Source organism: Mobula hypostoma, chromosome 18 (genome assembly GCF_963921235.1).
Source record: "Mobula hypostoma chromosome 18, sMobHyp1.1, whole genome shotgun sequence".
NCBI lineage: Eukaryota > Metazoa > Chordata > Chondrichthyes > Myliobatiformes > Myliobatidae > Mobula > Mobula hypostoma.
In genome coordinates, this window is record NC_086114.1 from 58561158 (window position 1) to 58584792 (window position 23635).

Here is a 23635-nt window from a genome sequence, read left to right on the forward strand (position 1 = left end):
CCTTCCATTTTTATCATCTCTGAATCCCTCTGGTGCAGTCGTAGAATAATCAGTTTCTCCACGCCTATATAGTGTAAAATGCTCACTACTGAGTTTTCTAACCCTTTCTCATTATGCTGTTTTCACGTAATTGTCATATCAGAGATCCACAAGACTATGGGACTTAGGAGCAGAATTACGCCATTTGGCCCATCAAGCCAGCTTCACCATTCAATCATGGCTGATTTATTTTACCTCTCAACCCCATTATCCTGCCTTCTTCCCATAACGTTTGATGCCTCTACCAACCAAGAACCTATCAACATCTACTTTAAATATACTCAATATACCATTGTCGTAATGAATTCCATGTGTGGCACGCTGTCAAAGGCCTTCTGAAAATCCAAGTGAACATCTTCCACTTTGACTGTTCAGCCTGTTATCTCCTTATAAAATTCCAACAGATTTCTCAGGCAAGATTTACCCTTAAGGAAACCATTCTAACTTTGGCCTCTTTTATCATGTAGCTCCAAATACCCCAAAACCTCATCCTTAATAATAGACTCCAACATCTTATCAACCACTGAAGTCAGGCTAACTGACCTATAATTTCTTGTCTTTTGCTCCCTCCCTTCTTAAAGAGTGGTGTAACAGTTGTGATTTTCCGGTCCTCCAGAGCCACTCCAGAATCTAGTAATTCTTGAAAGATCACTACTAATGCCTGCACAATCTCTTTAGCTTTCTCTTAGTGATAACGACTACTCTCGCTTCTACCTCCTGACACTTGAATTGCTAGCATAACTGATGTCTTTCATAGTGAAGACTGATGCAAAATACTTATTAAGTTGATCTGTCATTTCTTGCCCCGTTACTACGTCTCCTGTGTTACCTTTCAGCGGTCTGATATCCACTGTCACCTCTCTTTTACTCTTTATATATCCGAAAACCTTTGATGTCATCTCTGATATTATTGGCTTGCTTACCATCATATTTCACCTTTACTCTCCTTATTGCAATTTTTAAAGATTTCTTCTGTTGGTTTTTAAAAGCTTCCAATCCTCTAGCTTCTCACTAATTGTTGCTGGATTGTATGCTCTCTCTTCTGCTTTTATATTGCCTTTAACTTCCCTTGTCAGCCACGGTTGCCTCATCCTTCCTTCAGAATACTACTTCATATTTAGGATGAATCTATCATGCACCTTTCGAATTGCTCCCAGAAACCCCAACCTTTGCTGTTCTGCTATCATCCCTGGTAGTGTTCCGTTCCAATCAACTTCGGACAGCTCCTCTCTCATGCCTCTGTAATTCCCTTTACTCCACCTGGAATACAGATATATCTGATTTTAGCTTCTCCCTCTCAAACTGCAAGGTGAATTCTATCATATTACGATCACTGTCTCATAAAGGTTCCTTTACTTTAAGCTCCTCTTATCAAATGTGGTTCAGAATTGGCTTTTCCTTAGTGGGCCCAACCACAAACTTCTCCAAAACACCATTCCTTCTCCTGGGGTCCAGCACCAATCTGATTTTCCTAATCAAGCTGCATATTGAAATTCCCCCATGACCATTGACTTTTGTGCATGCCTTCTCTGTCTCCGGTTGTAATTTCTGTCCCCCATCTTGGCTACAGTTCGAAGCCTGTATATAATTCCCATTGGGGCCTTTTTACCCTTCCAGTTTCTTCACTCTACCCACAGGATCTATATCTTCTGTTACATTGTCACTTCTCTCTAAGGATTTGATCTCATTGTTTAGCCAACAAAGCCACTCCTCTGCCATTCAGTGCAAACTCACCATGCACTTTTGCATGCTTTTTGCTTCTCGTAGAATCAGTCTGGCACATAGTAGTGTCTCAGATTCTGTCATCTGATTCAAACCATCAATAGCTTCAAGAAGGGATAAGCGATGATTTTCCTGCTCTACGTACAGAACAGTGAGAGCATTGCTTATCGTATCTTGAATCTGATTGTCAGGAGGGCACAGGTTATCAACTGCAGCACAAAACATTCTTGCAGGTGCTCCAGATAATTGTCCTGGACTCCATTTGGCAGTGTAGTATCCCAGCATTTATATTTAAATATCCTTAGTTACGCAATGAGAATGGGGATGGGATGAATATCTAATGTAACATACTGTAATATCTCTGATATTAATAAATGTATAATACCAGAGAGCATGCATTTAAGGTGAGAAAGGGTAATTTTAGAGGGGATGAGGGGTAAGTTGTTTTCTTTTTACACAGAGAGTAGTGGGTGCCCAGAAAGCACTGCCTTGGTGGTGGTAGAGGCAGACACATTAGTGACTTTTAAACATAGAAAACATAGAAAATAGGTGCAGGAGTAGGCCATTCGGCCCTTCGAGCCTGCACCGCCATTTATTATGATCATGGCTGATCATCCAACTCAGAACCCCGCCCCAGCCTTCCCTCCATACCCCCTGACCCCCGTAGCCACAAGGGCCATATCTAACTCCCTCTTAAATATAGCCAATGAACTGGCCTCAACTGTTTCCTGTGGCAGAGAATTCCACAGATTCCCCACTCTCTGTGTGAAGAAGTTTTTCCTAATCTCGGTCCTAAAAGGCTTCCCCTCTATCCTCAAACTGTGGCCCGTTTAGGTAGCCACATGAGGGTGAGGAAAATGGAGGGATATGGACATTGTAGCGATAAAGGATTAGTTTATTTGGCACTTGATTACTAACTTATTTGGTTCAGCGCAACATTGTGGGATGAAGGGCCTGTTCCTGTGATGTATATTCAATGTTCTAATATCTGTTCCGTGAGACCAGCATCATCATTGAGATAAGTTGTAGAGTACATCCAGTTGATGAGTTAAAGGGCAACTGGAAAGAGAAAAGGAACAAAAGCCATGAAATAATGACAGTTGCTCCTTTTAGTTGCAAAATGCAGGACTGTCACCCATGCCCAGCAGATCAGGCTGCACCAATGGAGAGAGAAAAACTGAGCCAATATCACAGGTGGGTGATACAGTAGAAATGGCCAGCGATGGTACGAGCTGGAGAAATCAAGTTACCTGAAGTTGTGGCTTTCAATATTATACCCATGTTCAGACGGAAGATGAGGTGCCATTCCCCAGGTTTACACTGAGCATATTACAACAGGTCATAAGGCCAGAGACAGGTCAGAATGGGATGGGGAATGAGTCGGACTGTGTGCTGTGAGTCACCCCTGCAGACTGAATGGAGTTGCTCCGTAAACAGTCACCCAATCTGCATTTGATTTTTCCTCTGCAGAAGAGATCACAATGTGAACATTAAATGTCACAGATTAGGTTAGAAGAGGTACAAGTGAATCACAACTTCACTCAGAAGAACTGTTTGGGTTCTTTCCATGGTTGGTCAGGGAAGAAGTGAAAGGACAAATATTGCGTTTTTGTGGTTGAGCAGAAAAGGAGCACGAGGAAGGGTGTGAGAGAGTAGACCAGGGAGTCAGGAGAGAAAAGTCCCTTCAAAGCACTGAAAAGAAAGAGCAGGGGAATATGAGCCTCTTATTGAAGCTGCTAGAAACGGCAGAAAGTAGATAAGAGGTCTTTAAGGACTGTATCAACTAGAGTGGAGAGGAACTCAATGGTACAGGAAGGAGGAGATGTACAGAGATGACCTGTGTGGAAAGATCTCATCAGAACAGTATACAAGTAGCCTATCAGTTTCAAAGTTGGCACATGAATCCTCCTTTGTGTGAGTTGTTTACTTTGATGGGTCAAATTTTGGTCAAGTCTTTACACAAGCGTGCTTGTTATAACACAGCATGGAGCAAAAGAGCACATTAATTGAAGTCTGTGTTGTATATATTTGCTGTTGACATTTAATAAAACTCATGTCCTGGAAAACCAAGTGGTTCTTCCTCAAGAATGTGAGGGGTTTCCTGTGTTATGTAAAACATTTATTGAATACACCATTGAAACATTTCTAACCCCTTGGACTTAGTATTTAATTTTATGTATTCCATTTCATGTAAAGTTATTACAAACTGATGTTGGGTTTCTTTATATTTTGCCAAATAAATATTGAAGAGCCGTTCTGGAGAAACTTGAATTCAAATTTCAGGCTATTCTCTTGGGTAGACAGGATGTTTGGTCTGATTTAGTAATACTTTTTTTTGTGTGTGTTTCAGATGATACCTCTTGATTCGTTTGTGGGGCAAAGTGCAGATGGCAAAATGGTGCCCATAATCCCAGGTGGGAACAGCATCCCACTCACCTTTTCCAATAGGAAGGAGTATGTGGACAGGGCAGTCGACTATCGGTTGCATGAAATCGATCGTCAAGTAAGTACACCAACTTTTAAGTAGACCTAATTCATTTCGTAAACTAATTCGGTCACATTTTATTTTTTCTATTATTTAAAATTAACTAAATTGAATACTTAGTATTAGAACATAGTGGGAATACATGCAAAGTGCTATTTCTCCTGCTTTGACAATTTGTGTCCTATACGTAATTTTACTTCATTGTGAAGAGCTTTTATGTTTTTCATTATTAGAGCACACGAATGCCAGTTTGGTGCAGTACGTGTGTTTATTGTTTTAGTTCCATCTCTGTCTTCATAAGTATTCCCTTGGCTGCCTTGCTTGTGCCATGGGCTTGTAGGTGCTGAAGTGACCAGTGAGGGCACTGTGGGAGCCATGGATGGGCAGGAGTCTGACAGGATTAGCGGTCTGGATAAGCTGAGGGCACTCCCACTCTGAATCAGCATGGATGTTGTATCTCTTCAAAACAATTTTGAACATCTTGAATATAAAGTCATTGTCTTTTCCCGTTTCCAGCTGGTAATCTGCTGCGACAAAGCTTCAAGCACAATGACTGTGCTTAGCTCTGTAACCTGCCCAGTAGAGCTAATTTAGTGTAATTATGGTCTCCATTCAGTTGCCCAGACAGAAAACTTATCTCCAGTGAATTTGGTGGACTTTCCGGAGCGTATTTTGTGGTGCTTTGAGTCGTCTGCTGTAGGCTGTACAGATCTCAGAAACATAAAGGAGGGGGCATGGGTAGACCGTGAATGTTGTGCCACATCAGAGATCTCGATCTTAAGCCACTCTTCCTTAGTAAATCACTGGTGCTTTGAAGCCAGTGGTTAATTTCATCATGAATGGCTGCCAGCACTGAGGTGTGGCTCCTGAGAGAGAAGAAGTGTTCTGCATTTTACAGGGTGTCAAAGGGGCAATGTGATGCAGTGGGATCAGGCTGGCATAGAGGACCATGGTCATGCAGATATTGAGTATGAGGTATTCTTGTCTTTAGCAAGCATCATTTGACAGGTTACTTGCAACTTCGTAAGTTTTTTTTAAGCTTGAGGTACCAATGGGTAGACAGCTATTAAGTCCGGGATCTGAAATTTAGACACTGTAGCTGTCAGTATTTTTATTAATACAGCCTTCAGTAATGCTGTGTCGATTCCCAGCTCATCCATTTAAAGGGACTGCATACTGATCTTCATCATATGACAGATTCAGTGAGGTTATCAGAGTTCCAATAATTGTGCCCTTAAGCCAACTAAATTCCACTGCTGGAGAGGTTGACAAACACCGTAGAGAGATTTTGGATACATTTCAAGATGTCTTAACACCTCTTGACAAATTCCTTTTCTATAGCAATTTGTTTTCTTCCCTGAGAGGCATCAATAGCTGTACAATGTGTAAAATTCATCTGCAGTGAAATTTACATCCTCTAGTCTGAAAGGTATGGTGACCAGCTGTCACTAATCCTGTTTCTCCTGAAACCATGCTGTTTAAAAGGCCAAAATCAAACAGCTCCTTTTGCTGCTGTTGAGATCGGTGACCACCTGCAATCTCAGTTACTAGCTGCCTTATCCATGGAGAACTCTGGCAGCCACACTCAGCTTCTTGGCTTCAGGGTCATTCTTAGCAACTGTGGCACAAGAACATCAGAAATAGAAGCAAGAGTCAGCCATGTGGCCCATCGAGCCTGCTGTCCCATTCAAAGATCCAAAGTGCATTTATTGTCAAAGAATGTATAAATTATACACCTTGAGATTTGTTTGCTTACAGAGATCAGAGCTGATCTGGCTTAGGACTCAGCTCCACCTACCTGCTCCTCTGTAGCCCTTAATTCCCCTGTGATGCAAAAATCTAACTAACTGTGTCATAATCAAGTAGGTTCTATTGCTTCCCTTGGCAAAGAATTCCACAGATGCACTATTCTGTGAAAAGTTTCTCCTCATCCCTGTCCTAAATCTGTTTCCCTGAATCTTGTAGCTATGTCCCACTTACCAATAGAAGCAACATTCCTACCTCTGTCTATCCCTTTCATAATTTTTTATTTCTTCTGAATTCCAGTGAGTATAGTCCCAGGTGAGTCAATCTCTCTTCATAGGTTAACCACCGCGCCCACCCCCGCCCCATATAAGGGTTTAACCTGGTGACTCTCTTCTGCATCACTTCTAAAGCCAGTTTATTTTCTTTAATGTTTCTTTAAGTCAGGAAACCAGAACTGAATGCTGCATTCCATATGTGGCCTCAACCGTATCCTGTGTGGTTGCAGAGTAAACCTCCCTGTTCTTAATTTCAATCTCTCTGACGTGAAGGCCAGCATTCCATTTGTCTTCTTAATAACCTGTTGCATCTGCAAACCAACCTTATGCAGAAGCAATCCCCAGTCCCTCTGCACAAGGGCATGCTGCGACCTTTCAACTATCTAGTGGATCCAGAATTGGCTTGCCCACGTAAGACAAGGGGTAGTTGGAGATGGTTCATATTCTGCACACAGGTCGGTGACCAGTGGTGTTCCGCAGGGATCTGTTCTGGGACCCCTCCTCATTGTGAGTTTTATAAATGACCTGGATGAGGAAGTAGAAGGGTAGGTTACTAAGTTTGCTGATGACATAAAAGTTGGGGGTGTTGTGGATGGTCTGGAGGATTGTTAGAGGTTACAGCAGGCCTTTGATAGGATGCAGAGCTGGCTTGAGAAGTGGCAGATGGAGTTCAACCCAGTTAAGTGTGAAGTGGTTCATTTCAGTAGGTCAAATTTGAAGACTGAATATAAGACTGTTGGCAATGTGGAGGATCAGCGAGATCTTGAGGACACTCAAAGCTGCTGTACAGATTGACAGTGTTATTAAGAAGGCGTATGGTGTGATGGCCTTCATCAACTGTGGGATTGAGTTCAAGGTCATGAGGTAATGTTAAAGCCGTACAAGACTTCAGTTACAGCCTACTTGGAGTACTGTGTTCAGATCTAGTCACCTCACTACAGGAAGGATGTAGGTATTATAGAGAGAGTGCAGAGGACATTTACAAGGATGTTGCCTGGATTGGGGAGCATGCTTTATGAGAATAGGTTGAGTGAACTTGGCCTTTTCTCCTTGGAGCGACAGAGGATGAGAGGTGACCTGATAGAGATGTATAAGATGATGAGAGGCATTGATCATGTGGATAACCAGAGGCATTTTTCCTAGGGCTGAAGTAGCTAACACGAGAGGGCATGGTTTTAAGGTGCTTGAAAGTAGGTACAGAGGGGGATGTCAGAGGTAAGTTTTTCAGAGAGTTGTGGGTGTGTGGAATGCACTGCCAGTGATGGTGGTGGAGGCAGATACAATAGGGTCTTTTAAGAGACTCTTAGATAGGTACATGGAGCTTAGAAAAATAGAGGGCTATGTGGTGGGAAATTCTAAGCAGTTTCTAGAGGAGGTTACATGGTCAGCACAACATTGTGGGCTGAAGGGCCTGTAATGTGCTGGAGATTTCAATGTTCTAAGTTCTAATCTGTTTTTCTATTTTCACTTCCAAAGTGGATGACCTCACATTTACCAAGGATGTACTCCACCTGCCTGACACTTGCCCACTCATTTCATCTATCAATATCTCTTCTCAGACTCTCCCCAGCTGCGTAATTCGTTTCTCCATTTAATTTACTGTTATATGCAAAGTTGGATATGCTACTCTTGATTACTTCTACCAAATGATTTATATATATTGAATAGTTACAAGCACATCACTGACCCATGGAGCACTCAACTCTACTTATTGCAAACCGGAGAAACACACATTTATCCCAACTCTCAGCCTTCTATTGGTTAACCAGTCTTCTATTCATACTAATATATTACCTGCAACACTGTGCATCTTTATCTTATGGATAAGTCTTTTATAAGAATATAAGACATAGGAGCAGAATTGAGCCACTTGACACTGTCACGGCTGATCTATTCTTCCTCTCAACCCTATTCTACTGTCTTCTCTCCATGACCTTTGATGCCCTTACTGATCAAGAACCTATTGAGCTCCACTTTACATAGACCCAATGGCCTGGCCTCCACTGCCATCTGTGGCAATGAATACACATTCACCACCCTCTGACTGAAGAAATTCCTCCTCGCCTCTGTTCTAAAGGGACTTACTGATATTCTGAGGCTGTGCCCTCTGCTTTGAGACTCCCCAGCTATATGAAACATCCTCTCCACGTCCACTCTGTCTAGGCCATTCAATAATCTGTAGGCTTTAATGCGCTCCCCCCTCATTCTCATAAAACTCAGCAAGTGCAGGTCCAGAGCCAACAAATGCTCAGGGGAGATGTCGGGGGTAAGTCTTTTACGCAGAGAGTGGTGAGTGGAGGCAGAAACAATAGGATACATGGAGCTTAGAAGAATAGAGGGCTACGGGTAAAGCCTAGGTAGTTCTAAGGTAGGGACATGTTCGGCACAGCTTTGTGGGCCAAAGGGCCTGTATTGTGCTGTAGGTTTTCTGTGTTTCTAAATGCCTTCATACATTTAACTCTTATTCCCAGATCATTCTCGTGAACCTCTTTCTGGACCCTCTTCTGTGACAACACATTGTTTCTTAGATAGTGGGACTCCACACTGCTCACAATACTCCAAGTGCAGTCTGACAAATGCCGATAAACCCTCAGCATTACATCCTGTTGTATTGTAGTCCTCTTAAAATGAATGCTAATGTTCCATTTTCCTTCCTAGCACTGACTCAACCTGGAATCCTGCATGAGAACTCCATAGTCCCTTTGCACCTCTGATTTCTGAGTTTGCTCTTCATTTAGAAAGTAGACTATACTTTTATCCCTTCTACCAAAGTGCATGACCATACACTTTGCTGCACTGTATTCCATCTACCACTTCTTTGTCCATTCCTCTAATCTTTCTAAGTCCTTCTGCAGAGTTCTTGCTTCCTCAAGACTACCTAGCCCTCCACCTATCTTAGTATTGTCTGCAAATGTGGCCACAAGTTTCACTTGTTAAATGCCGTATTGAACGCCTTTTTTCAAGTATACATCGTCCATGTTGCTTTCAGAAACGAGGTTGCAGGATGGAGATGATTGGGGATTAAATATCCAAAAGACCAGACAGAGGGGACATGGACACGAGTCTCTGTTGTTCAAAGTACATCTATTATCAAAATATGTATAAATCATACAACCTTGAGATTTGTCTGCTTGCAGGCATTCATGGTCTGCAGTTGTATCCTGATGGATATCTTCCTGGCAGCCTCCTGCCAGTGGTTCTGTGGGGTATCTGGCTCCTGTAAGGCATTGTCCTTTGACAGTCTATCTGGGTCCTCTGACCACCTGAGGGCTCAGTCCTATGCTCCCTCTTATCACTGCAGCGTCCATCCATACAGTAGCATTACACCTCTGTAACTGGAAGAGTGTTGTTTGCACCGGCCCCCCAGGCCTGAGTTGACGTAGTAGTAGTAGTGCTTGCAATGTGTGGGTCCCTTCAAGAGCTTCAGGGATGCACCTACTACGCAAATGCTGACAGCTACAGCGATTTGCATGGCATCAGTAAAGAATGCTGCACCTACATGATCTCAACATCACATTGCAGATAAACTAGACACCATTCTGTGAATCTTGCAATCTGCACAGCGGCTCCGCATAGAGCTGCTGCCTCGACTCCAATGACTCGTGTTTGGTCCCAACCTTGGGTACTGTCTCACTGGGTTCTGCCCAGATCCCAAAGATGTGCCAGTTAATAAGATAGTTGCTTCCTGTAAACTCTTTTATTGCAGGCAGGCAAGGGGAAAGAATCAGAAGGGTTGGGCGATGGGGGGGGAGCTTAATGGGCATGTGAGAGAATAGATTTCAGGGAAAAGTGGGGGAATTGGATTATTGGATTGATGAGACCTTTGATAGAATTAATGTGCCAAAAAGATGTTTTCAAAGAAAGGAAAGGTCTTACTTTTTACATGACTTTCACAAATATTCATGGAATAATACACAGTGCTGACTTTATGATACTTAAAATACAGATGAGTAATTTCTAGCTCCTCATTGTGTGCATATATCACAAAACTTTACCCTGATGCGTCATTTTTTTAATATATCAGTCTTGACATAGAAATTGAATGGCAGCAGTAAAGGCACAATGGTTGCGTTGTTACTGTCTGTTCAGGGTACAGGAAATCCAGTGCATCACGAGCTACTGAACAGATTCTATAATAAAGGGAATTCTTCACAAAGCATGTATGGAAACATGAGTCAGGATGGATCCAGGTTTGTAGAGGAAAGAAACGCAGGGAATTGTAGGCAGATTGCCAGATGGAGGAGACTGGGAGGGTTAGGGAAGGGAAGGGGGAATGTTGGTAGGATTTTGTAACCAGCTGCTTGCAATCAGTAGAGATTGGTGATCAAGCCAGCAGACCAATGGTCAGAGGGGTGGTCAAGGCATAGTCCAGGGTAAGGGGAGAAAGAAATCGGACAGCTGGTTAGTAGAGACAGGCAAGTGACATACGATTGGGGCAGCTGAGGTTCATGGAGAGGGAGTGATGAAAGACCGTGAGAGTTGTCACTTGGCAAAGTGGGGAGCTCACCTGAGGATTTGTGCTGGTTGCAACCGTTGGGACAATGTACTGTTAGGTGGTGTTTAAGGGAGCCTGGCAGGCATCACAAATGATACCTTCTGCATTTGGGTAGGCTGTGGCTGCACTTCCAATCACCTACAAAGGTGACATGGTGTGTTTTGCTCACCTTTGAACACCATATATTCAAGCTCTACTGACTATGGGTCAGATTCACAGGAGACCCAGTCAAGATTGGCAATAGAGCCCTGATTTTCCTTGCTGACATTTTCTCATCAAACCTCTATCTCAGTATCATGGTGGTGTTCTCACCATTTTTCCAGCAGTGTGGTATCTCTATTTCTCTGTTCCCACCTTTGATTCTCAGTTGCTGCTCTTCCAACAGGCTACCTGTCAAATAGTGGTTCGGCATGATATCCTAACTCAATATTTGCAAAGCTCAGCTCTCTCCCTGTTCTGGTCACGTACTATGTTTGTGTTAAACTTAACAACGTTACACTTCCTCAACTTCCACATTTGGTCCATTACTAAGAACCATCTACATTTGCCACTATTCTTGCTGTCTTATTGTTGTCACAACAATCCATGGCTCTGCTGTCACCATGTCACCTCTTTGGAACCCCCAGTACTTTCACTGTCTACCTCCTAAGACTCATTCTGCTCTGCTCTGCTCTGCTCAAACACTTAGACAGGATTTCACTTCCACTTTCTTCACCCAGGCTCCCTCACCGTATTCTTGCAGGCTTTTTCTGTCTAGTCAGCTGATACATGCCTCGCTTCACACCTTCCCACAAGTTTGTATAATCCTCTATCACAGCACTGCTGGTGTGCAACCCTGGATAGTCTAGGGAGCATTTATTAATCACCCAATATTTATTATTTATCTTTGAAAGATTTTCCTTGAACTTTGCTTTTGGTCAACCTTTACCGTTTCCTAATTCCTCTCCTTCTCGTATTCCTGACCTGCCTCCCGCCACCCACACCCCTACAAATCTCAACTAGTTTCTTTTTTCTAATATTGGCGATATTATTTGCCCATCCTGACACACTGTATCTTCACCCTGGTCCATTTTAGAAAATTTAAAGTACATTTAGCCCACTAAGAGCTGCCCATCCTAATTCAGGTAATCCTAGATTACAGTTCTTCAAATACATATCCAATTTACATCTGCGATAAGAATTCCTGTCTCTGCCACCCTTGCAGATCTCCACTACCCTCAATCTTTCAACCACTTCCTTTAAATATACATCACGTGGGTTATTGCCCAGTACCAAAAGAAAGATTTGCCTGTTTTATTTTCCAAAGAAAATATCCATAATTTATTCAATCATATAACAATACATTTCTTGGCAACGTCTTTGTAAATCTGTCCGGTACAATCAGACCTTTCCTGTATTGTGGCTGTCACCTGGTGCCGTGTCTATTACTGTGCACAGTTCCACTCCAATTTATTGATTGATTGATGAATGAGATACATCACAGAGTAGGCCCTTCTGGCTCACCAAACCACACCGTTCAGCAACCCCCGATTTAACCCTTGCCTAATCACGGGGCAATTAACCCACTAACCGGTAGGTCTTTGGACTGTGGGAGGAAACTGGAGCACCCGGAGGAAACCCAGGTGATCACGGAGAGGAGGTACAAACTCCTTACAGGCAGCGGTACGACTTGAACCCAGATTGCTGGTACTGTAAAGCGTTGTGCTAACCACTATGCTACTGTGATGCCCCATTTTGTGTCTTAATAAAAGGAAGCATCCCGCTTGCCCTTCTGTCAAGGTATTGACCTGTCCTACCTTTTAAGATTCCATGTTCCTCCATATCACTAAATGTTATTCCACTCCCCAGTGGTACAAGTTCTCAGTTCCTCGGATTAAATTCCATTTAATAGTTTGCTGCTTTGTTTGCCTGGCCATCTCTATCCTCTGCAATCAAAAGTCTTCTTCATCTCTGATGCTGGTCTTGTCGCAAACTGCTGTAAACTACTTGATTGCAGTTCCGTATTCCTGATTAGTCTAATGCAGAAAGTTCATTTGCAAAAGTTAGGAGACTTTGCTGAGATGTAAAGGTATTTTCTTTATTGGTTCAGGTGGCTGCTGTTCGAGAAGGGATGTCTTGGATCATTCCAGTGCCACTGCTGTCTCTCCTCACTGCAAAACAGTTGGAGCAGATGGTTTGTGGGCTTCCAGAAATCTCTGTAGAAGTCCTGAAGAAAGTTGTGCGGTATCGGGAGGTGGATGAGCAGCATCAATTGGCACAGTGGTTCTGGAAAACATTAGAGGAATTCTCCAACGAAGAGAGAGTACTCTTCATGCGCTTTGTGTCTGGCAGGTCCCGTTTGCCAGCGAACACGGCCGACATCTCTCAGCGGTTTCAGATTATGAAAGTTGATAGGGTAAGAACGTTTTTGATACTGTAAAAGCCCAGCAGGCAGAAATACATCCACTCTGGCCAGTAATCCGAAGAGCGAGAATTGCTGGCTACCTTCTCACGGGTTAGCTTGTCAAATGACTTCTGTACCTGCATACTGAAACACAGAAGTCAGAGACCAGCTGAAGCCCAGCCAAGTCCAACAATGAAGTACAAACATCCTGAACTGAGGGGCTGATGGAGTTCAGGGCAACCATGGCTGCTGTAAGTAGCATGACCCCATTTATTTGGGTTAACTTGCCAGTGGAATTAAAGAGGTAAGTGCACATAGATTAATAAACAACCGGCTGGAGCAACTAAGCAGGTCGAGCGACATCTGTGGGAGGAAAGGAATTGTCATGTTTCTAATCAAAACCCTGCATCGGGACCAAATGGTTCAGCTTATTTTCTTAATTTCTCAATTCAAAGATAATATAAATTAAAAATATTGAAATCTATTTGAACAGTTTAAAATGTTTCTGAATTGTGGAAAAGCAGTCAGACTGTTTTGGGAGCAGGGTGTCAGAATCCTGAAGCCTAGTCACTGCTCGCAATCCATCCCACTAGCTCCCAGATCCACGAATCCTGCAAAGCCACAGGTCATGGCCACTGCTTGGCAGGCCGGTTGCAGACATCCAGTCCAGTGCTGAGATAGGATGTTCAACACATCTGCTTCTTGCCAGTGTTTTCTCTACATGAGCCAACAAAAGACAAATGACACCAACACACAAAAAAGTTGCTGGTGAACACAGCAGGCCAGGCAGCATCTCTAGGAAGAGGTACAGTCAATGTTTCGGGCCGAGACCCTTCGTCAGGACTAACTGAAGGAAGAGTGAGTAAGGGATTTGAGAGGGGGAGGGGGAGATCCAAAATGATAGGAGAAGACAGGAGGGGGAGGGATGGAGCCAAGAGCTGGACAGGTGATAGGCAAAAGGGATATGAGAGGATCATGGGACAGGAGGTCCGGGAAGAAAGACAAGGGGGGGGGGACCCAGAGGATGGGCAAGGGGTATATTCAGAGGGACAGAGGGAGAAAAAGGAGAGTGAGAGAAAGAATGTGTGTATAAAAATAAATAACGGATGGGGTACGAGAGGGAGGTGGGACATTAGCGGAAGTTAGAGAAGTCGATGTTCATGCCATCAGGTTGGAGGCTACCCAGACGGAATATAAGGTGTTGTTCCTCCAACCTGAGTGTGGCTTCATCTTGACAGTCGAGGAGGCCATGGATAGACATATCAGAATGGGAATGGGATGTGGAATTAAAATGTGTGACTACTGGGAGATCCTGCTTTCTCTGGCGAACAGAGCGTAGGTGTTCAGCAAAATGATCTCCCAGTCCTAAATTACACCAGTTCATTTCCAGTGTCCCACGGTCGTGCATATAACATGCTCCTGACGGTAGTGTTGTTTCTAGTATCAGGGAGCATTTAACACAGTTGCCTTTGGATTTGATCTGAGTCTCTGGAGTTGTGGAAGAGTACCTGAAGAGACAAACTGAAGTGGGGGGCTGATTAACGTCAGGTAGTTTGGGAGCTTGATTTAAAGAGGAGCAGTAGTAAAATAAACAGACCCTTAATCTTGCCTGGCTGCCCGGCTGTATTTTGTCCGCTTTCCCATCCATTCCCTTAGTGTCCAAAAATTTATCAGTCATAGCCTTCCGTGACCTTTGCCTCAGTGACAGAGCCAAAAATTGGAATTTATTTTGAGTAAACTAAATGTTTTCTTGTCAGTTCTAAATTGCTGACCCACCACATTGTCAATGTGACCTTTCTCACATGATCCTCCAGCCTAAGGAAGCAGCCTCTCTGTGTCTCAATGAATAGCTTTTCATTCTCCTACACTCCAGTAAACGTCAGCTGGCTTTTCTCAACCTCTCTTCATAAATTAACCCGCCCAGACTGAGGAAACATTTTCGTGCCTGTGTATGTATATCAGACCCCACATTTCAAGTATGAATGTTAATTTTCATATTCAAAATCCAATAAACTTTCTCAAATGCAATAGCAACTGTTTGCAGAAAACCTCCATCCCTTAGTCTGGGTTTATCAAGGATAAGCAAAAACATTTCAGTCACACTCTGAAATGTTGATTCCCTTTGAATTTGTATTCATACACTTTTTTTTAGCTACCCAAGTACATTTTTACTAAATTGGATAGCTCCCAGGGAAGAAAATCTTCACAAATTAAATTCACATTTTAACTTGCATCATGCAAATAGTATCTGGTATTTTCTGCATAATTAGCAGAAAGCAGCAGTGTTGATGTTCTTTTACTTTACACTGCTGCAAATGAGAACTTGGCAATATTCCTCACACATGGCATGATGACATTGACTTTGTTTGGGGGCTGAACTGCCAAGATGGCCATTTTATGTAGCGGGTAGACAAGCACTCTCACTACATGGTCAAGGATTTGTATGTATATAAGTTGTACACTTTTGTTTTATATATTTATGAGGAATATACTTCAGTGGGATGTGCTCATTAATTTGTCTGCATCTGCCTTGGTGTGTGCAGTATGCTGTGATGGACCAAATTGGACGTTATGGTTGGTGACTCAGAAGGCTTTAAACACCTTGATACATCCGACAAGAAGCAACGGTCCAGCCCCAGCCTTGTCATTTCTGTCACACTGTTGGTGTGCTGAGGATAGGATCTCTGAGGCCTATTCTATGAAGCCCAGTATTGGCTAGTCCTCACCCAGGAGAGTTGGTTCAACCTTCCTGGTTGATCCTGTATTAAGTACATATGGGCTACAGGACAAATCCAACTTGATTAAGCTCATTAATAGTCCAGCCTGTCCATTGATAATTAAACAAAGGCTCTGTAGAATGTTCCTTACTATCCATCATTGGCTGCCTCGTGAAATGTCTCTATCATTGAAACTGGAGCAACTTGGGAAATGACTCAATATTCTAATGAAACAGTGTTTGACGTTAATCAAAACATCCGTGACTCCAGAAATGAACTGTAACTGCATTCTGATCTGATCAAATAGATTATTTACATCATTTGTTTTGTCTCTACTCTGTTTCTGAACACTTACAATGTCTCTCTCCTTCCCGCACAGCCTTATGACAGTTTGCCTACCTCACAAACCTGCTTCTTCCAGCTACGGCTCCCACCTTACTCCACCCAGGCGGTCATGGCTGAGCGACTGCGCTACGCTATCAACAACTGCAGGTCCATTGACATGGACAATTACATGTTGTCGCGCAATGTGGACAACACAGAAGGCTCAGATACAGATTATTGATTCTTTGAACAAAAAAAACTGCTGCACTAGGGGGATGATGAGCAAGTCTTCTGATATTGTACGTGTAAGTGACTACTGCAGTTATAGTGAGAAGCCCAGAATATTTTAATTGTATATGTACTTGAAGAAAAATGAATGTGATTGACAAATGTTATTGTTTGAACTTTAATTTCAACTATAAACAAGTTGAAAAAGAAAATGCATTTCAACTGGTTTTGTTTCCTTTTTTTGTTCAATTTTGATAAGTCTGCATGGAGATAATTTGGTGCATTTTTGAGAATGGTAGAAATTATCCCTCCCAGCAAAAGAGGGCTACAGAATTAAAGTTTTACAAACTGTACATTGTGTATAATTGTTCATGAGGGAGAGCAATTTTACATAAATATTCTTCTATTTATTTTTGTTTTAATTTGAATTGCCTGTGCTGGGTTTCCTATCAGAAATACACCAGAAGAATAAAACATTAATTTAAAGCTGTTTGTCTGTGCTAATCCTCATTGATCCAACTATTAACATCACATCTCAATGCTCACTATTTTGCCCCAAGGAGAAGTATTTCAAAAGATGTTATGACCGGATTTACAGTACTGGAACAAGGCATTGTGCTGGAACACTCCAGGAGGAACAAACATTTGAAGATTCACAGGATTGGATCTTCTGATGGTCTTCATGAACAGTAATTGTCTCTCTCCATTACAGCTGTTGCAAATCAGGAAGCCTATCACAATTGCTGCTTTCTCCTCCCCATCTCCAATGATGGAACAGTAAATATAATGACCCAATTGCAATGTATAAAATATACACGCAGGGTTGTGGGACAGCAGCATCACATTGTAAGACCTGTAAGATTGTAAGGAGCAGAATTAGACCACTTGGCCCTTCAGGTCTGCTTTACCATTAGAGCTGATTCATTATCCTGCTTAATTCCAGTACATTTTAACTCCCAGATGGTATCTAGTTGGAGGCCATAGTTACCAAGTTAAATGGTTGGATATTCAGCACAGAATGAGAATAAATTTCTTCACCCTGAGAATAGTGAATTTTTAAAATTCTCTTTCCGAAATGTGTAAGATCTGTCACTAAGATGGGTAGATTTTTCTATATTAAGGGAATCGTGAGATACTAGGCATAGAGAGACAGAGAGTGCCTTTATCCCCAGAGTGGCAATGGTGAATATGAAAAGGCGTAATTTTAAGGGAATTGGGGGTGGGGGGGGAGTAGAGGGCGATGTCAGAGGTAGACTTTTTACACAGGACTTGTCAGTGCCAGGAGTGATGGTGAAGAGAGATGATTCAGGACATCTAAGAAACTCTTATATCGGCACATTGATGAAAGAAAAATGAGGGTTAGGCTGGCACAGCATCATGGGCTGAAGGGTCCATATTGTATTATACTGCCCTATGTTAACCGTAGCTCAAAGGCTGTCAACATCAGTTTTGCTTATAATTGTTCTGAAGGCTTCGATTACTTATCTTCTACCAATAGTTTGATACCTAGAAGATGATAGGACGTAGAAGAATTCATTGAGCAGCTCCAAGACCCAATCACAACAAGAACACTGGTTTTACTTCATAATACAAAATGAAGAAATAAGTAATCAAAAATCAAATAATTGCAGACGCTGTAAAATCAGAAGCCTAAAAATAAATATTGCAGTCATGGTGTGCAAATCCTACAGAGAGTGTTTAAAGTGATGGATGGAAATAAGTTTTTTTTGAGAAAATGAACTTGGATTGAATATGAACACTGTCTTTTATTGCACTGGTTGCATCTTGCCTCTGCGAAATCATTTTCATCAGCAAGGAACTCATTAATCAACTCAGCTCACCTCGTCTGTTGAGTGGCTCCCAACTACAGTTCAATTCAAAATAATTGACAGAAAGCCCATAATAGAACTATCAGGACACGAAGCTGGGTGGCAGTGTTAGCAGTGAGGAGGATGCTAAGAGGATGCAGGGTGACTTGGATAGGTTGGGTGAGTGGGCAAACTCATGGCAGATGCAATTTAATGTGGATAAATGTGAAGTTATCCACTTTGGTGGCAAAAATAGGAAAACAGATTATTATCTGAATGGTGGCCGATTAGGAAAAGGGGAGGTGCAACGAGACCTGGGTGTCATTATACACCAGTCATTGAAAGTGGGCATGCAGGTACAGCAGGCGGTGAAAAAGGCGAATGGTATGCTGGCATTTATAGCGAGAGGATTCGAGTACAGGAGCAGGGAGGTACTACTGCAGTTGTACAAGGCCTTGGTGAGACCACACCTGGAGTATTGTGTGCAGTTTTGGTCCCCTAATCTGAGGAAAGACATCTTTGCCATAGAGGGAGTACAAAGAAGGTTCACCAGATTGATTCCTGGGATGGCAGGACTTTCATATGAAGAAAGACTGGATGAACTGGGCTTGTACTCGTTGGAATTTAGAAGATTGAGGGGGGATCTGATTGAAACGTATAAGATCCTAAAGGGATTGGACAGGCTAGGTGCAGGAAGATTGTTCCCGCTGTTGGGGAAGTCCATAACGAGGGTTCACAGTTTGAGGATAGAGGGGAAGCCTTTTAGGACTGAGATTAGGAAAAACTTCTTCACACAGAGAGTGGTGAATCTGTAGAATTCTCTGCCACAGCAAACTGTTGAGGCCAGTTCATTGGCTATGTTTAAGAGGGAGTTAGATATGGCCCTTGTGGCTACAGGGGTCAGGGGGTATGGAGGGAAGGCTGGGACGGGGTTCTGAGTTGGATGATCAGCCATGATCATAATAAATGGTGGTGCAGGCTCGAAGGGCCGAATGGCCTACTCCTGCACCTATTTTCTATGTTTCTATGTTTCTTCACCCACAGGGTTGTTTAGATCTAGGGTCAATGAGAAAATGATGGAAGTTGACCCACTGAATAATTTGTATGGCTATTTGATGTAAAGAGATTCACCAGGTCATGGATAAGAAATGGAGATGGAAACACCTCTGTTTCAAGGTTTCTGGGCAAGCATTATGGGTTAGATGATGTGCCCCTGTGCTGCATTTCCACAACTCAATTCACAAGCAAAAATCTGGAAATCAAAAATAAAATGGGAGATCTTTGTCAGGTTATTTGCATCTCTGTTGTAAGAAATACATTAACCAGAGTTTCAGATAGGAAAAACCACCATCTAGGCCATGCTCTCCTCTCGTTGCTGCCATTGGGAAGAAGATACAAAGCCTTGAGACCCACACCACAACAGTTATTACCCCGCAACCATCAGGTTCCTGAATCAGAGTGGACAATTTTACTCACCCCAATATTGAAATGTCCCCACTACCTGTGTACTCACTTTCAAGGATTCCTCTCATTTTCTCAATATTTACTGCTTATTTATTTTTTATTATTTATTTATTTTGCTGTGCATTTGCAGTTTGTCTTTTGCACACTGGTTGCTCACCCTGTTGGCTGTGGTCTTTCACTGATTCTATTGTTTCTTGTATTTGCTGTGAATGAACAGAAGAAAATGAATGTCAGTTGTATATGATGATATATATGTACTTAGATAATAAATTTACAGTGAACTTTGAAATTGATAACCTTTAGGTTGCTGAGAAAGGAGAACGGCCAAGAACAACAGTGGAAGTCTGTGCTGGGATAAGAACTAGGAACAGGAGTAGGCCATTGGCCCATTGAGCCTGTCTGCCCTTCAAATAAGATCTTGGCTCATTTGGCCATGGACTCATCTCCACCTACCTGTCTTTTCCCCATAACCCTTAATTCCCCTACTATGCAATAATCTATCCAAGCTTGTCTTAAATATGTTTACTGAGGTAGCCTCCACTGCTTCATTGGGCAGAGATGGAGTGCTGATGGACAACTGGAAATGTGGCAAAGGGGTGGGTTGGGGGGGCTAACAATCTTAAAGTAGGAGGTAAGGTAAATCTGGAAGACTGAGACAAGGTTGGAATATCTGATTACATGGACTTGTTGAGCTCACTGGTAATTGGATTCTGCAGCTTTGTATTTTGAACTGTAGTCCAGGATCCAGGTGAATTGATGGAAGCAACAGTTGAGGTGTTCAGGCAGAGACATGAACAGGCTGGGAATGAGGGGCCAGCCACTCTGACAGGCAGGTGATCCTGGTCAGCACAGGCATCTGAACCTGTTCCAGGTTCAAGGGTCTAAAACACATTTTCAGAAATTGTTCTGCACTCACAACTTTATTTCACAAATATTCAAATTTACAGGATAGATGTGTTTTTTTAAAAAAAACATATGTTTAACAATTTTATAACAATTTGTTGTGTCCACTGGCCTGTAACTGATGATACTTGGAGCCAGGAGATGGAACAAAGCTGGAACACGAAATACACCTTTATTCAGTAAAACTGCACAGCTACAAAAATCTCAGAACTCAACAGTATATCCCGAAGCACGACTATTTAAATAGTTTACTCAAGAACTTTCACGGTATTGATAGGATCAATGACCAATCAGTGAAAGTCAGTCTGGGGTTGGTTGTCAGCAGACCGGTAGGCGTCGGTTCCTTCTGCTTCCTGCAACGCAATCAATACTTTACAGTTGAGCCCGAAATCTGTGGATATTCCTCCCACCAGGAACTTACAGCTTCCATTATGTCACCCCAATATAGACAGATTTTGGTGGCTGAAAACAAGGGCATTTCCTGGTATCTTTAAAGCGCTCAGAGCTCCAAGGGATCTCTCCATAACAGATGAAATACTTTGGATGTGTAATACTTCATTGTAGCTAACTTGCGCTAACAGGCCTCCACAAAAATAAAGAGCTAGCTGAGGAATCTAATTCACAAGAGACTGGAGGGGCTGAAATCTGGAGGTGGAGTGGTAAGAGAATCCGTATTCTGTCAAAGCTTACTTGCTGCTCTCCGACTATTCCAGTAGCCTCTTGTCCTTCCACATTGATAGTCTAGTGGTTCAGCAGATTCAATTTGCCCTGAGAAGCTGTTTGAATCCAGTAATTCATGAAAATGAAAAGTGAGAGCGAGGTTGAGGTCTGACCTCATGGAGGTGTGAAAATTAAGGGGGGGAGGGTAGGAGAGTCTGAAACTAGAAGGTGTGCGTATAAGGTAGTCGGAAGATTAGAAGGAGACCCGAGGGGCATTTTTCCCCACAGAGGATGGTGGGTAAATGGGATGAGCTGCCAGAGGAAGTAGTAGAGGTGGGCACCGTCCCATCAAACACAGAGGTGGTTCCCATGAGAAACACCGTCTTCAGCCGGAAGCAGGTCACCACCTGAACCGGCGTCGATGATGTCGTGGGGAAGACCTGTCCCCCAGGGGTAGTCTGAGGAAGAACAGCATCCAAACTGGTTGTCCTCGGCTGGGACCACTGCCGCTCCTGTCCCCAGGGCTGGGGAACATCTCAGAGCTATTCATTGACAACACATCTCATGATCGTGGGGGCAAAAAGACAGAGTCCACAGCCGACTCTGGTAATCTCTGTGTATACAGTCAACACTGTCAGCAGAGAGCTGGGTAATTTCAATGCGAGTGAAATTCACTTTCGAATTTAGGCTACGTCCACACTAGACCGGATAAATGCTTTGTGCTGCACAATTTCTGTGAGACAAACAAGGAGACTGTCCCTGAGCAGAATGTTACTGCAGCTTTGCAGTGTGACAAAGAATTTCAATCCCCCCACACAACCTAACTATTTCAGAACAGATGGCAACGAGACTGAAAGCCAGAAGAGTTAGAGTTGTACGCACCAAATACTTTGACCCATAACCTACTGAATAAATAAGTATACTCACTTTGCCCTGTTTTCTGTCCTTGCTTGTATGAAGGTGGTTTACCTATTTATGCAAGTACTTCTCTGACAATAGATGTGTAATAGCCTAATTGAATGGAAATACAAGGTAACACTGATGCAGACATGTTTTATGCATTTAACAAGGTACTTTATTAATGTATTGCTTGTGCAAACATTCAATAGATGTAATTGTCACTACTTCCAAAATGTCATTTTTATGTTTGGCTTATACGTAAAAATGTTAAGGCCAAAAAAGGAAAATTGTAAGTTTCACTTTTACTCAGGTAAAAATAAAATCACTTTTGCCCAGTAACTCGTTTTTTGCTCATGTTAAATACAGCAAAATAATACAGAAAGACATGGCAAAAGTAAAGGCAAACAAATGAGGTAACAGCAAATTTCACTTTTGCCCAGTAACACGCCTTATTGCATTTAGTTGTGGCTGTCGTCCCTTTCATCGGTGAAGAGACTGTGGCTGTAGGAGATGTTTCCAGGGTGACCCCTCTGTGGGTGTGGGGCCACCCGGGGGTCAGTGTGTCCGTGTGTGTAGTGGCTGTGAGGCTGGTATTGTGGCGGTGAAAAGTACTGGGGGGGGGGGGGCATCATATTGCTCATCATTGCAAATGCCTCCAGAGCAGAGTGAGTCAGTTTTTCCACGTTCGCCGTCAGCCGGGTCATACTGTCTCTGAAAGCCCTGTCGGTTGCCTCCATACGCTCCAGCATTTGCTTTTTTAGTTTTAAGTCCTCCTGCGCGAGAGCCAAAAACTGGCCGTCGTTTGACAATTTCCTTTTAAGTTTGTCCAGTCTGTAAGTGGACAAAGGCGCAGCAAGTCTTTCACGGCGAGATTCCACACCATCGCCTGCCGCTTGGTCCGAACTGTCGGAGTCGGACGCGCTGGTCGAAGAGGCTGGACATCGGTCGCTGTGATGTGCGTCGACCCCGTCCTCCACGCCGCCTGGCTGGTGAGGCCCCCCAGATCTGCTCACACAACTCCCGGTACAGCAGAACGAGCCCACCGTGTCCACCGCCTGCCGGTATTCGCGGCGAATCGCCTTGAGTTCGGTTACAATAATCGTCTTGGTTATATCGTCCAACTTGTGCGGGCAGTCCCTCCCCAGGGATTCTGCCGCGAGGTACTGCTCCTCGTAGCGGCCGAGGATGGCACGACTCCCAGTCCACCTTCCCCGCTGCTTTGCTGACTCTGTAGTCGTTCGTAACCCGCAGCAGCAGCTCCACTTCGTCGTCTGTCCAAACGAAGAAGTCCGGCCTGCGCTTTCCAGCGGAGGTTTGCTTTGTATCCCTCGAGGACATTGTGGTAGGTACTCTGGTTTGCGATCAATGGAAATAGCACACGGCCGCCGCGGATCGGAGATAATGAACCGTTCCCTCTCCGCTTGTTGCGGTAGATGTGACCTGCGTGTGCCCAGCAGCGGGAGATTCGCCCAGATACCTGGTAATG

General features: G+C 43.3%; 1 protein-coding gene across 9 annotated transcripts in view; it reads left to right on the top strand.

Annotated features, from left to right (window-relative positions):
- The window catches only part of herc1 (HECT and RLD domain containing E3 ubiquitin protein ligase family member 1), a 270719-nt gene extending 253117 nt beyond the window's left edge, over positions 1 to 17602 (top strand). For 5 of the 9 annotated variants that reach the window (XM_063070950.1, XM_063070953.1, XM_063070952.1 and 2 more), the window contains exons 77-79: positions 4112 to 4264; positions 12852 to 13157; positions 16242 to 17602. In XM_063070950.1, the coding sequence (XP_062927020.1) occupies positions 4112 to 4264; positions 12852 to 13157; positions 16242 to 16427 (645 nt within the window). In that variant the 3' untranslated portion in view covers positions 16428 to 17602. The remainder of the gene's footprint in view (positions 1 to 4111; positions 4265 to 12851; positions 13158 to 16241) is intronic. The other 4 variants (XM_063070957.1, XM_063070954.1, XM_063070958.1 and 1 more) reach the window with 1 other exon arrangement.
- Positions 17603 to 23635: the final 6033 nt, after the last annotated feature.